This window comes from Balaenoptera ricei, chromosome 8, assembly GCF_028023285.1.
Source record: "Balaenoptera ricei isolate mBalRic1 chromosome 8, mBalRic1.hap2, whole genome shotgun sequence".
NCBI classification, from domain to species: domain Eukaryota; kingdom Metazoa; phylum Chordata; class Mammalia; order Artiodactyla; family Balaenopteridae; genus Balaenoptera; species Balaenoptera ricei.
Genome location: NC_082646.1, coordinates 102,398,481 through 102,412,786, shown reverse-complemented (window position 1 = coordinate 102,412,786; position 14,306 = coordinate 102,398,481). Strand labels below are relative to the sequence as shown.

Here is a 14,306-nt window from a genome sequence, read left to right as displayed (position 1 = left end):
AGTGCCCATCAAGAGATGAATGGATAAAGAAGAAGTAGTGGATTATATATATATACACACACACATACATACATATTACTCATCCATAAAAAAGCATGAAATTCTGCCATTTGCATCAACATGGATGGACCTAGAGAATATTTAACTTAGTGAAATAATACAGACAGAGAAAGACAAATACTGTATCATATTACATTTGGAATCTAAAAAATAATGCAAATGAATATATATGCAAAGCAGAAACAGACTCACACATATAGAAAACAAACTAGTGGTTACCAAAGGGAGAGGGAAGGGAAGAGGGGTAAATTAGGTATATGGGATTAAGAGATACAAACTACTATGTATAAAATAGATAAGCACCAAGGATATATGGTACAGCATAGGGGATTATAGCCATTTATCTATCTTCCAGATCACTTCTGTATTACCTAGTCTGCTGCTAATTTTTGCCAGTGTGTTTCTCATTTCACTTGTTGTATTTTTCTGTTCTGATTTTTTCTTTTTTATATTTTGTATTTCCTTGTTAAAATTCTCACTGTGCTCATCTATTCTTTAATTCAGTTAGTGTTCTTTTTACTAATGCTTTGAACACTTTATGTGGTAAATTATCTGTTTCATTGGTTGTTTTTTCTGCAGTTCTCTTATGTTCTTTCAATTGAAACCAATTCCTCTGCCTTCTCATTTTGCTTAACTTTCTCTGTCTCTATGAAATTAATTGAAAGTTACCTATTCCAGTCTTGAAGGGATGTCCTTGTGTGGGCGCGTCCCTATACAGCCTGCACATGCTCACTGGATTTGGTGGAAGAGCTGGGTCTGATGTGGGCATGAGTCACGTCCTTCCCCAGTGTGTGCTGGCAGCTATCTTCTTGGTAGGAGGAGGGGCTGGAGATGGAGGGGCTAGAGCCAGAACGAGGTGTGAGCTGGAGCTTCTCCTCTGCTCAGGGGTTAACCTTGCCCTATTGGGAACGGGGTCAGGTCCCAAGTTGCTGGAGCAGAATCCCTGAGGGTCCAGCCTGCTCTGGCGCTGTTCCCTCTATGTGGATGTTCTACCTCTGCCAGCACAGTCACCCTTGTTCCAGAGGGCAGCAGTGCTGGAGCGAGTGGAGCAGATACAGGCACCCAGCATGGGTCTGGGCACAGGCTGTGGTGTGCCGGCCACCGTCAGAGTCCTGGACTGCTTTTGATGTTCTGCCTCCGTAAGCCCCAGTTATGGCTGCCCCCACCCTGCTCAGCGGCTGTTCTGGTTCCAGGCTGGCACAGTCTCTCACAACTGAGCAGTGCCCTCACCCACAGTAGCCCCTGCATTAGTGTGGAGCTGTATTGTGAAGCAAGCGGGGTATGGTGGGTGCTTGGGTCAGGCGGGGGCATGCACTGAAGTGGTCATGGGAAAACAGCCAGAATCCTAAGAAGATTTTTGCACCTTGTTTCAGGAGTAAGCAAGTGTGGGCACACTCTTCGCTAGCAGAGTCTAGGTGTCTTACAGGCCTCCTATTAGTCCACTGTTTTTCTAACCAGCTAAGGGGACTCATCTTCCTCGTGTAGAGCCCCCAGGCTGGCGTGCCTAATATGGGGCTCCAACCACTCACTCCCCAGGGAGGATCTTTGCCCTTGTAATCCCCCCTTCTATGTCCCTTCCCAGGGGCACAGGTTCCAACCTGATCATTTCTCTTCCCTTCCTGCCTGATTCCGTGTGGACCTTTCTTACAACCTTGGTTGTACAAAAGTCTTTCTGCCAGTCTTCACTTAGTTTTCAGTGAGAATTCCTCCACATGTAGATATTTTTTTTTATTGGACTAGAGTTGCTTTACAATGTTGTGTTAGTTTCTGCTGTACAGCAAAACGAATCAGCTGTACGTATACATATATCCCCTCCTTTTTGGATTTCCTTCCCATTTATAGATGTATTGTTGATGTGTTTTTGATGTGTTTGTGAGGGGAGGTGAATTCCACACCCTCTTAGTCTGCCATCTTGATTTATTCTCTCAAATTAGTGGGAAAAATTTTTCCACTCTGAAGCTAAATGTGATGGCTTCTGGCAGGCAGGACAATATTTGAGCTATGCTTATAACCTACCTGTTCTAGTCTCGTGATCCAGACCTGATGATAGTTTTGTTATTAGGGATGAGTGTCTCTGTTTTGTTTTGCTCTGTTTTATTCAGGTTTTGTTCTGGGAGGACGCTAAAATGGAAACCACCAAGGAAGAGGTCTTGCTACCTATGCTGCAGCCACACTGTCTTCTTTTAGATTTTGCTGACTACCTTGAAGTATGGGACCTTTACTACATACTTTTAATTTTGCTTGGAATGACCTTCCCCCAACACTGATTCTTTACGATTTTAGGTCTGGCTGAAATGTTAACTTTCCTGAGAAAACATTCTGATCAGCCAATGTAAAGTAGATTTCTTCTTTTCTCTCTCATTTTCTATGTATAAGTGCATGCTTATTCTACACATAAGCACACACAGCATTTTGTTCTACATGTAATTATATGTTTCTTAGAGTGTTTACTTGTTTAGTATACTTTTTCTCCCTTAAACGTAAGCACCATGAATGCAAGAACGAAGTTTATTTTACATGAGTCTGCATTTTCAGTGTTCATCATTATGGCTGAAATATATTTGGGATCAATAAACAGTTAAATGAATTAAATAACCTACTATGTATAGCACAGGGAACTCTACTCAATACTCTGTAATGGCCTATAGGAAAAGAATCTTAAAAAAGACTGTATATATGTATACGTAGAGTTGATTCACTTTGCTGTGCACTTGAAACTAACACAACATTGTAAATCAACTATACTCCAATAGAAATTTTAAAAAAGAATTGATATTTCTTCTCACTGGTACAAACATTTAAGGTGAATTAAATGAAGAACTAATTCCTGGGGTCCACTTATCTTGTTTAATGACAGAGTCCTTGCCTCTATCCCCCAATATTTATGTCAAATTGAAGCCCTGGAGGTCATGCTGTGGATGGATTTGTGCATCATCAAAGAGAATTACTGCAAATAGTGTAAATAAATACACCCATGGTCTCCTGCATCAAGCAGAGCTGGATCCCGACAGACACTTTAATCACCTGTTCCCTAGTTAGGTAAGATAAAGAGTTTTGTAGCCCTCATAGGGTATTTGTTCCCTGAGAGTTCCATGACTACATAACTCTCTCCTGGTTCCCATGTTTTAATCTTTCTGGTCTCCACGTGACTCCAGTTGGCCTCATATTAGAGAGTGCAGCCCAAGAATCAGAGTTACTTTGGCCATTTATTTTTCTTTTGATTTGTTAATAGTTGTCTAGCAGCAACAATGACCTTCCCCCAAACTGTTGTTAAGAGCAGCAACAATTTTTTCCAGGGAAAAAACCCCCAAATAATAGTGATGATGGTTGTGATTATGATGATCACCCCTTACCAAGTATGCGGTATTTTAGGGTTTTCTTATTTTCTTATCATAGCAGCAGTCTTCAGGGAGGATGTTGTTGGGCCTGCCTTTCTCTTATTTCCATTTTACAGATGAAAATATCAAGGCTCAAAGAGGTTAAGAGATTTATCTAAGAAGAGTGAGCAGAAGATCCAGGAGTAGAATTTTAGTTGCTATTTCCAAGGCCAATAACATTTTTTCCTTCAGTTTCTTCCTGTCTCTAGAGAACTTTAAGCACTTTGGCCACACTAAAGAACAACATCACAACAGGGTGTTTACTTTTTTTCACAGACTGAATTTCTGATTTAAGATTCACTCACATATGAAGGTGCTGGACTTGCATGTTGAATTGTTCAGGGAATAAGGTAAACCTATAAATCTACTAGATGAAATCTACTAGATGAAATCTACTGTCTGCATAAATTTTCATGGGTAGAGGTAATCAGAGAAATGCATCAAGGAATGGGTTTCTCCTTTTATTTATTCAGAGTTTGGGCTTGAATGTTTTGAAGATTTCTTCTGTCTGTTTCATGTAACTGGGAATTGTATGTCTAAACAATGTAGAGATCCTATTAGAACATGTATATTTATTATGTGACATAGAGGAAAAGCACAAAAAGATCTTGAGTGTCTGCTAAGTATAAACTAGTTCAACTTTGAACAAATTATTTAAACTATTTCAACCTGTTTTCTCTTTCAGGGAATGTGATAATATTAGTTATTTTGACTAATCCCAGAGTTGTTGAGAAGACCAAATTGAGTATCAATATAAAATCTGATTGTAATCTAGGAGCTAATAGAATATTTAAAAAGAGGGAGAGGAGGAATGGAAAATAATAATTGGGAAAAATCAGGCTTAGAAATAAGTTATAAAATGCACTAAAAAGGAGATGTGTAAAATTACACGACATAATTATGTACACAAATAGAACTAATCTCAATGTCTAATACTGCCACTAAAGACTTATCTGGTGTTGGACACCTAATTTATTAACTATTACATGGACTGATAGATAGACTAAAGTGTAAATAGAATCACTCCCATCACACAGTTCTGAGAAAATAATCCTCTCTCTTGGGAATAGAGAATAAGAATAGTACATAATATTCATCAGTTTATATATCTGTCCTAGTGCACTCAATATCCTGAGGTCAGGAAATGTGCCTTGTTCATCACTGTAGACCTGGAAACCAGCACACTGATTGGTGCACCACAAGGACTTAGTGCTTATAGAGAGAATGGAGAAATGGACAGTATTAAGCACTTTATGTGGCTTATTGGTTGGTGTTACTAAAGACTCATGACACTTTTTAGCTCTTTGAGGATTTTTTGAGAGGTTGAGGTGGGTTGTAAACATTTGTGGTTCCAGTTGTTGGTATTAACTGAGATCCAGAAAGGTAAGTTATTTGCACTAAGTCACACAAACAGGTAAGTATATTTGATTCCCAAGTTTATTGTTTTTAATGATCCACATTGACTCCCAATGACAGATTTAATCAGTCACTCAATCAATCAACCAATCAACTAAATGAGTTACTTTGTTGTGCCTAGCTTAGGTTAAATGTAAAAAGTTTAAAGGAGCATTTTTTTCATGATAAAGAGGTAAGGCTTAGGTTCAAAATAATTTGGCTTTAAATCCCAGCTTTGCTACTTTCCTCAGACTTAAGCAAGTAACTAAATGCCAGTAATCTTTGTTTTCCATACCTGTGAATTGGGGATAATATCTCACAGGAGGTGTAAGGATTAACTGAGGTAAAGTAGCACAGTTTCTAGCTTGGTGATGGGAGCATAGCAAATGCTCAATAAATCATATCTATTACAGCCTACATCATTATCAATCATGACTTCTACTATACAAAATAATAAATTATATAAAAATTTAAAAATGTTTTGAGTAACAAAGTGATAAATTTTACTCATCATAATGACATAATCATATCTGAAGAGTAAGAAGCTGGGGAAGACTTCAGAGAATCTTTGGAAGTTGTGTTATTTTATGAAGAATACATGAGAGGAGAGAGCATTTTGTCAAGACAACTGAATTTTTTAGTTTGTGCTGAGCACCAGCTCTATGGTAGGCCATTCTATAAGAAGTTTCCATGTATGGAGCAAAGAATGATAAGAGATCAATAAATGCCTCAAAGAACCATTGTAGGTTCTTAATTTCTTTTCAACTAAAACAAGTTTTAACTGTCTTTTCCTTCCAGGAAGGTGTTGAATTAAAACCTAAGATTTCAAGTGTGGAGAAGAAAGTTAGTAAAAAGTTTGAAATAATTCCAAGAACATTTTTTCCCCAGCATTTAAGAAAATTGGAATGGCCGTTATATACATAGAGAGAGAAATGTGTAAAAAACTGAAGGAAAGGATATGAAAGATAGGAGAGTAGGAGTTTGAGAGGAAAGCAAATGTCATGAGTGATATTATCAAACCTTTGATTTCATCCTTAATCTGGATGCTCCATCTTATATCATCCACCTCTCTAATATAAGATAGGACAAGCTCTCTGTCCAAATCATAATATCAACCACTTACGTAGTTCCAGTTTGCATCATCAACCCAGTATGATGGGAAAAATGATGGCTGAGTAATGTTGCACTCTACCAATGTTCATTGATTCCATACACGGTAGAGGTGGGATTTGCATCTTTTGACATGGCTTTAACATAGCTCCAGATCAGGGACATCTGAATGCAAAAGTTAAAAACTGTATTAATGTAATAAAAGTCAAAAACTGTTATTTTATAGATGTTTTAGTCCTTGTACATTAATTTGTTTCCCATTTAATTGAAGTATAGTTGATTTACAATATTCTAATATTATATTAGTTTCAGGTGTGTACCATAGTGATTCAGTATTTTTACAGATTATAGTCCATTAAAAGTTATTACAAGATAATGGCTATAATTTGCTATGCTATAAATATGTCCTTATTGCTTATCTATTTTATACATAGTAGTTTATATCTCTTAATCCCATACCCCTAATTTTCCCCTCTCTCCTTTGCTCTCCCCTTTGGTAAACACTAGTTTGTTTTCGCTGTCTGTGAGTCTGTTTCTGTTTTGCTTTATACATTCATTTGTATTATTTTTTTAGAGTCCACATGTAAGTGATGTCATAAAGTGTTTGTCTTTCTCTGTATTATTTCACTAAGCATAATATTATTAAGGTCCATCTATGTTGCTCCAAATGGCAGAATTTCATTCTTCTTTATGGCTGAGTAATATTCCATTGTATATATGTACCATAACTTCTTTATCCATTCGTCTCTTGATGGGCAATTGGATTGCCTCCATGTCTTGGATATTGTAAATAGTGCTGCTGAACATTGGGGTGCATATAACTTTTCTAAGCAGTGTTTTTTTTTTTTTTTCAGATATATGCCCAGGAGTGGGGTTGCTGGATCCTATGTTAACTCTATTTTTAGTTTTTTGAGGAACCTCCATACTGTCCTCCATAGTGGCTGCACCAACTTACATTCCCAGCAACAGTGTACAAGGGTTCCCTTTTACCCACATCCTCACCAACATTTGTTACTTGTAGACTTTTTGATGATAGCCATTTTGACAGGTGTGAGGTGATATCTCATTGTGGTTTTAGGACATGTTTTATTTAACTTTCTTTCACTACTATATACAACTGTTCTGACACAATGAAAAAGACAAAAAAATGTCAGTTGCAGTAAAATTAATTCAATTTCACATTAATTTTGTTAAGCTATTCTAGCTTAATACAAAGAATAATTTGTGACTATTTTGTAAACTTTGACTTGGCTGTCTGAGCTGCTCTGGTTAGCAACTAATCTGATGATATTGCTTAAATCCTTTCTTTTTATCTTAATTCAGTTTTCTATGAAGTTAGGAGATTGGATGCATTATCTCCATATCCTTTTGCCTGGATTATTCTATGATTTATCAATAATTCAAAATTGCATTTTACCGTCATGGCCATGCTTTAGACCTAAAAACTCCTGGAAACTGGTTATTGCAATACTGAAATAAGGCACAGAGTAAACATGCTGATTGATTTCGGTGGAATCTTCCTTTCATTTAGTATTCTGATTCTGCTTTTTTTTTTTCTTTCTTTTTTTTTTTAATGTCTTTTTTTTTTAAATTAATTAATTTATTTATTTTTGTTTTTGACTGTGTTGTGTCTTCGTTTCTGTGCGAGGGCTTTCTCTAGTCGTGGCAAGCGGGGGCCACTCTTCATCGCGATGCGCGGGCCTCTCACTATCGCGGCCTCTCTTGTTGCGGAGCACAGGCTCCAGACGCGCAGGCTCAGTAATTGTGGCTCACAGGCCCAGTTGCTCCGCGGCATGTGGGATCCTCCCAGACCAGGGCTCGAACCCGTGTCCCCTGCATTGGCAGGCAGACTCTCAACCACTGCGCCACCAGGGAAGCCCTCTTTTCTTTCTTTCTTTTTTTTTTTAATTGCTATAGGGCAGCCACACAATTCCCAATTAATCTCCATGGAAAACACTACAGAGGTGACTGAGTTCATCCTTGTGGGGTTGGCTGATGACCCAGAAGTGCAGATTCCCACTCTTTATCATCTTCTCTCTCATCTACCTCATCACTGTAGCTGAGAACCTGGGGATGATTGAGTTGGTTCTGTTGGACTCTCTTCTCCACACTCCCATGTACTTTTTCCTCAGTCACCTCTCTCTGATGGACTTTGGTTACTCCTCAGCTGTCCCAAGGTGATAGCAGGATTCCTCACAGAAGACAAAATCATCTCCTACAATGCTTGTGTCACCCAGTTCTTCTTTGCAGTCTTTATCATTGCAGAAAGTTACGTCTTAGCCTCAGTGGCCTATGACGGCTATGCAGTAGTGTGCACACCCCTGCATTACACCACCACCATGACGACTAATGTGTGTGCATGTCTGGGCATAGGCTGCTACTTCTGTGGTTTCCTGAATGCCTCCATCCGCACTGGGAACATTGTCAGGCTCTCCTTCTGTAGGTCCAATGTGGTCGATCGCTTCTTCTGTGACGTTCTTCCTCTCCTGGCTCTCTCATGCTCAGACAACTACATCAGTGACATGGTTATTTTCTTTGTGGTGGGTTTCAATGCCCTCTTTTCTATCCTGGTAATCTTGATCTCCTACCTGTTTATATTTATCACCATTCTGAGGATGCGCTCATCTGAAGGATGCCAAAAGGCCTTTTCCACCTGTGCTTCCCACCTCACTGCCGTCTCCATCTTCTGTGGGACAGGCATTTTCATGTACTTACAGCCCAGCTCCAGCTATTCCATGGGCACAGACGAAATGGCCTCTGTGTTGTACACCATGGTCGTCCCCATGCTGAATCCATTGGTCTACAGCTTGAGGAACAAAGGGGTCAAGAGTGTCTTTAAAAAGGCTGTGGGGAAGACAAAGTCTTCTAGAGAATTTGTATTTTAACTACATTAAGTCTACAATAAGGCGGTTTTACCCACCTCAGATCTCTCTGGTGAAAATACTTAACCTGTCTAACCCACACATTTCTAAATTCTTATGGTAATTTCTCCAGCTATTGATTAAATCTACAAAGCAAAAGTCTCAAAAAATATGATAACTAGGAATAATAGGTTAAGAAGAATCACCCATGAACATGGGATTTTTTTTTTTTTTGCTGGTCACTCACTATTATTTATTTACATCTGACGAACTATTTGTCTATGGAATTTCATAGTCAGGTCATATGCCTTTAAATAGACAGGCAAAGCAGAGGAATAGAACATTCTGTTGACAGGTAAATGTGAATCAATCCGGTTTCTTTCAAAGGAAAATAATCAAGCTCTTTTCAAATAATGTAAAATGCAAAATGATTGCCTGTTGGAGGGGGTGGGGAAGCCTATGAGCTTCTCTTCTCAGAGAAATGATTGCCATATTCTAGCTGGAGGAGCATATGCTACAGCTTATCTTGTGATTTCTCGGCAGTCTCTGATATTTATTAACAGTTGATTTTCTGTCATTGCTCTTCTTCCTCCTCTTTCCTCCTACAGTGTAAATTAGTTTCCCCAAATGTACATCTCACCTTCATTTTCTTATCAGTCTTGCAAAAAGGGTGATTATTTCATTATTGGTTTTGAAGAGTCTTTCATATTAAGTGGTGCAGCTCTGGTTTCAGGCATTTAACAGACTCTTATTTGTTTCATTCTTTGTCTCATCATCTTAATCAAAGCCCCCTGAGACCGAGTCTTTTCTAGTAACAAACAAGAATAAGAGGAAATTATAAATTGTTGCTTCCGTGGAAAATGCAGTATTCATCAGGAATCCCTGGTGGGATTGAAACAGGGTAGACTTCAAACATGTGAAAACAATTGTACTCACCTATGAAAAACCTTTTAATAGCTAGTATACCTGTCTTCCAAGTCTCTTGTTAGCTTAATACCTAAGCAGCGTCCCTCTGTGGGGCTCAAGCCTTATTATATTGTCCTAAGGTTGCTAGCAGAAAATTTTTCAGCATAAGAGTTTATTTTTTCATATGAGACCTGCTGTCTTGCTTTCTCCCACATACTTTTGAACATGGGATTTTGATTTTAAAAATTCTTCTTAGTAAGTATGTTCACCTACACTCCCACACACATGTACATTTACATGCATGTTTTAGCATATGCACACACATACATCATTCATGAGAAACTCATGAAACTCACACACCTACTGAAGGAGAAATTAATTAAGACATACATGAGATAGGTCTATTATTATAGTAGAATTTAAAACAATTATTTTGGTGTCTGGGAACACATTCTTAATATAAATATTTGACTTAATGTAAATAAGATATATATGTTTGGTTTTTTAAAAATTATTGTTCAATTGATCTTTTTACATATGAAAAAGCAATAGGTTTTGTATTTAAAAAATTAACTTTTATGAAAATACTTCCAAAGTTTTTTTAGTGTAGATTTCTTATTGATTCTTTGTTCTTATTTTTAATAAAAATGCATGCCTTTACACAGGCATTTATTTTCCTAGACAAATTTTTATATGTCATATCTAAAAATAATATGTTTATATATGTCATTTTAAATAGAGAAAATATACAGTAATATGGGAAAAAGAAAAGGATCATAAAGGCATGTTTTAATTCACTTAAATAAAAGTATAACATTTAATTTAAAAATTTTAAGCACCAAGAATTATAATAGTATTAATAACTTCTTTGCATATAAATGTTATGAATTTGTTAATGTCCAAATACACTAAAATTTTGAGTCTCACAATGTTAAAAATTTTGAATCTATATATATGTCCATTCTTTTCTTCAGATTTGGGAAGATTTTTGCCATTATTTCTGCAAATATTTTCTGTCCCTTTCTCTCTCTCCTTTTGGGAATCCCATTATGCATATGTTGGTACTTTTGCAGTATCCCACTGTTCTCTGAGACCATTTATTTTTCTTTATTCTTTTTTATTTCTGTTCCTCAGGCTGTATATTCTCAACTGACCAATCTTTATGTTGACTGATTTTTTTCTTCTGCCAGCTTATATCTGCTACTGATACACTTTAGTGAATTTTATACTTTATTTATTTTATTTATTTATGTCCTGGGATAAGCCCACTAGAGGTCTACTGTACCCAGAGTAAGTCAGGATCACTGAGAAGGGCCCCATCTCTGACACGAGGGAAAAAGTTTCTGTGTAAGATAAAAGCTGTATCAGAAGAGTAGAGAAAGGACTCTGCTATTCACAACCATGCTAACAAACACTGAGTAATAAGTAAACACAGTCTACTGCTAGGAGAGGGCCAAGACACATGGAGAGCCTTTCTAAGGTTCAAATGCAAAGGAAATATTTAAAATTGCGAAGGTCAATATTCATTGCAGCTCTATTTACAATAGCCAGGGCATGGAAGCAACCTAAGTGTCCATTGACAGATGAACGGATAAAGAAGATGTGGCACATATATACAATGGAATATTACTCAGCCATAAAAAGAAATGAAACTGAGTTATTTCTAGTGAGGTGGATGGACCTAGAGTCTGTCATACAGAGTGAAGTAAGTCAGAGAGAGAAAAACAAATACCGTATGCTAACACATATACATGGGATCTAAAAAAAAAAAAAAAGGGTTCTGAAGAACCTAGGGGCAGGACAGGAATAAAGACGCAGATGTAGAGAATGGACTTGAGGACATGGGGAGGGGGAAGGGTAAGCTGGGATGAAGTGAGAGAGTGGCATGGACTTATAAATACTACCAAATGCAAAATAGATAGCTAGTGGGAAGCAGCAGCATAGCACAGGGAGATCAGCTCGTTGCTTTGTGACTACCTAGAGGGGTGGGATAGGGAGGGTGGGAGGGAGACTCAAGAGGGAGGAGATATGGGGATATATGTATATGTATAGCTGATTCACTTGGTTATAAAGCATAAACTAACACACCATTGTAAAGCAATTATACTCCAATAAAGATGTTAGAAAAAAATTAAAAAATAAAAAATAAAATAAAATTGAGAAGGTCACAGATATTGAGAAATATCTTGTAAACCAGCTCCCATCCTAAAACATGGTCATGCCATCTGAAGCCTCTTCATATGTGGTTCACTGATGGTAACTATAGAAACAAGATCCAAATCCAGTTTGACTTGTATGTAACTAGATTGACTCAGCTGTCCACACTAATGTTCTAGCCAAACAAAACAACAACAAAATGTAGGACTATCTTCGGGCATAAAATGTATTTACCACAAGATTTATTGCTTTATACACGATGTTTAGTTTTCAAAAAAATCACAAGGAATACAAAGAGGCAATACTTTGCTGAAAGACAAAGCAATCAGCAGAATCAGATGCTTATATGACAGAGATATTGAAACTATCAGAGAAGGAATACAAAATAAATATACGATTAATATGTTAAAGATTCTAGTGGAAAAGTTGGAAAACATAATAGTCAGACTGGTGATTTTAACAAAGGAACGAAGACTTAAAAGAAACAACAAATGGAAATGCTAGAGTCCACAATATCCACAACTGTATGGTCCATGGAAAAAGTCTGGCTAGGACTTCTATTACTATACTGAGGTGGTTAGAGTGGGCACCCTTGTCTTGATCCTGATCTTAGAGAAAAAGCTTTCAATTTTTCACTGCTGAGTATGACATAGCTGTGGGTTTGTCATGTATAGTCTTTATTATGTTGAAGTACATTCCTTTCATACCTAATTTGTTGAGAGTTTTTATCATGAAAAGATTTTGAATTTTGTCAAATGCTTTTTCTACATCTATTGAGATGATCATATGATTTTTATCCTTCATTCTGTAATGTGATATATCACATTGATTTACTTGCATATGTAGAACTATTCTTTCATCATTGTGTATGATCAAATCCAACAATATGTAAAATTCTTAATAAGTCATGACCAAGTGGGTTTGCAAATTAATTGCAAGTGGGATTTCAAAATAATGTACTGTATTAAGATGATGTGGGGTTTTTTGTTTGTATGTTTTTGGTTTTTTTTAATTTATTTTTTATTGAGGTAACATTGGTTTATAACATTATGTAAGTTTCATGTATACTGCACGTATTTCTAATTCTGTATACACTACGGCAGCATCACCAACAAAAATTTAGTTTACATTCATTCACTATATTGATACCCTTTACCAGTTTTGCCCTCCTTACTGCCCCTTCTCCTCTGGTAACCACTACTCTGTTCTCTGTATCCATGTGTTTGTTTTTGTTTGGTTTGGTTTGTTCATTTATTTTGTTTGTCTGTATGTTTGTTTGTTTGTCTTTAAATTTTTATTGGAGTATAGTTGATTTACAATGTTGTGTTAGTTTCAGGTGTACAGCAAAGTGATTCAGTTATACATTTACATGTATCCACTCTTTTTTAGATTATTTTCCCATATAGGCAATTACAGAGTATTGAGTAGAGTTTTCTGTGCCATACAATAGGTTCTTATTAGTTATCTATTTTATATATAGTAGCGTGTATATGTCAATCCCAATCTTCCAATTTATCCCCCTCCCCGTTACCCCCAGTAACCATAAGTTTATTTTCTACATTTGTAACTCTATTTCCATTTTGTAGATAAGTTCATTTGTGCCCTTTTTTTTAGATTCCACATATAAGCTGTATCATATGATATTTGTCTTTCTCTGACTTACTTCACTTAGTATGACAGTCTCTAGGTCCATCCATGTTGCTTGCTTGTTTGTTTTATATTCCACATGAATGGAATCATTTGGTAGTACTGCACTAAAACCATATAATCATCTCAATAGATGCAGAAAAAGACTCAGACAAAATTCATCATTTATTCACAATAAAAACTCTCAGCAAGGTATTAGTAGTGGGAAACTTCCTAAACATGATAAAAAACATCTACGAAACACTTATAGCTAGCTTCATACTTTCTTTATGATGAAAGACTGAATGTTTTTTCCAAAGATTAGAAATAGGCAAGGATGTCTCCTCTTATCACTTCTATCCATCATGATAGGCATCAATACAGTGAGGCAAGAAAAAGAAATGAAAACATATTGGTTGAAAATGAGCAGAAGACCTAAATAGACATTTCTCCAAAGAAGATATACAGATTGTCAACAAACACATGAAAGGATGCTCAACATCACTAATCATTAGAGAAATGCAAATCAAAACTACAATGACATATCACCTCACACCAGTCAGAATGGCCATCATCAAAAATTTACAAACAATAAATACTGGAGAGGGTGTAGAGAAAAGGGAACCCTCTGGCACTGTTGGTGGGAATGTAAATTGATACAGCCACTATGGAGAACAGTATGGAAGTTCCTTAAAAAACTAAAAATAGATTTACCATATGATCCAGCAATCCCACTACTGGGCGTATACCCAGAGAAAACCATAATTCAAAAAGAGTCAGGTACCACAATGTTCATTGCAGCTCTATTTACAAT

The 14,306-nt window shown here is 36.8% G+C and overlaps 1 protein-coding gene across 1 annotated transcript; it reads left to right on the top strand.

Annotated features, from left to right (window-relative positions):
- The first annotated feature begins 7,885 nt into the window (after positions 1–7,885).
- On the top strand, positions 7,886–8,827 carry LOC132369998 (olfactory receptor 5B12-like). Its single transcript, XM_059929724.1, is given in 3 exon segments — positions 7,886–7,957; positions 7,959–8,109; positions 8,112–8,827. Coding segments are annotated over 3 exon segments (936 nt in total). The 5' UTR covers positions 7,886–7,888.
- The last annotated feature ends 5,479 nt before the right edge of the window (positions 8,828–14,306 follow it).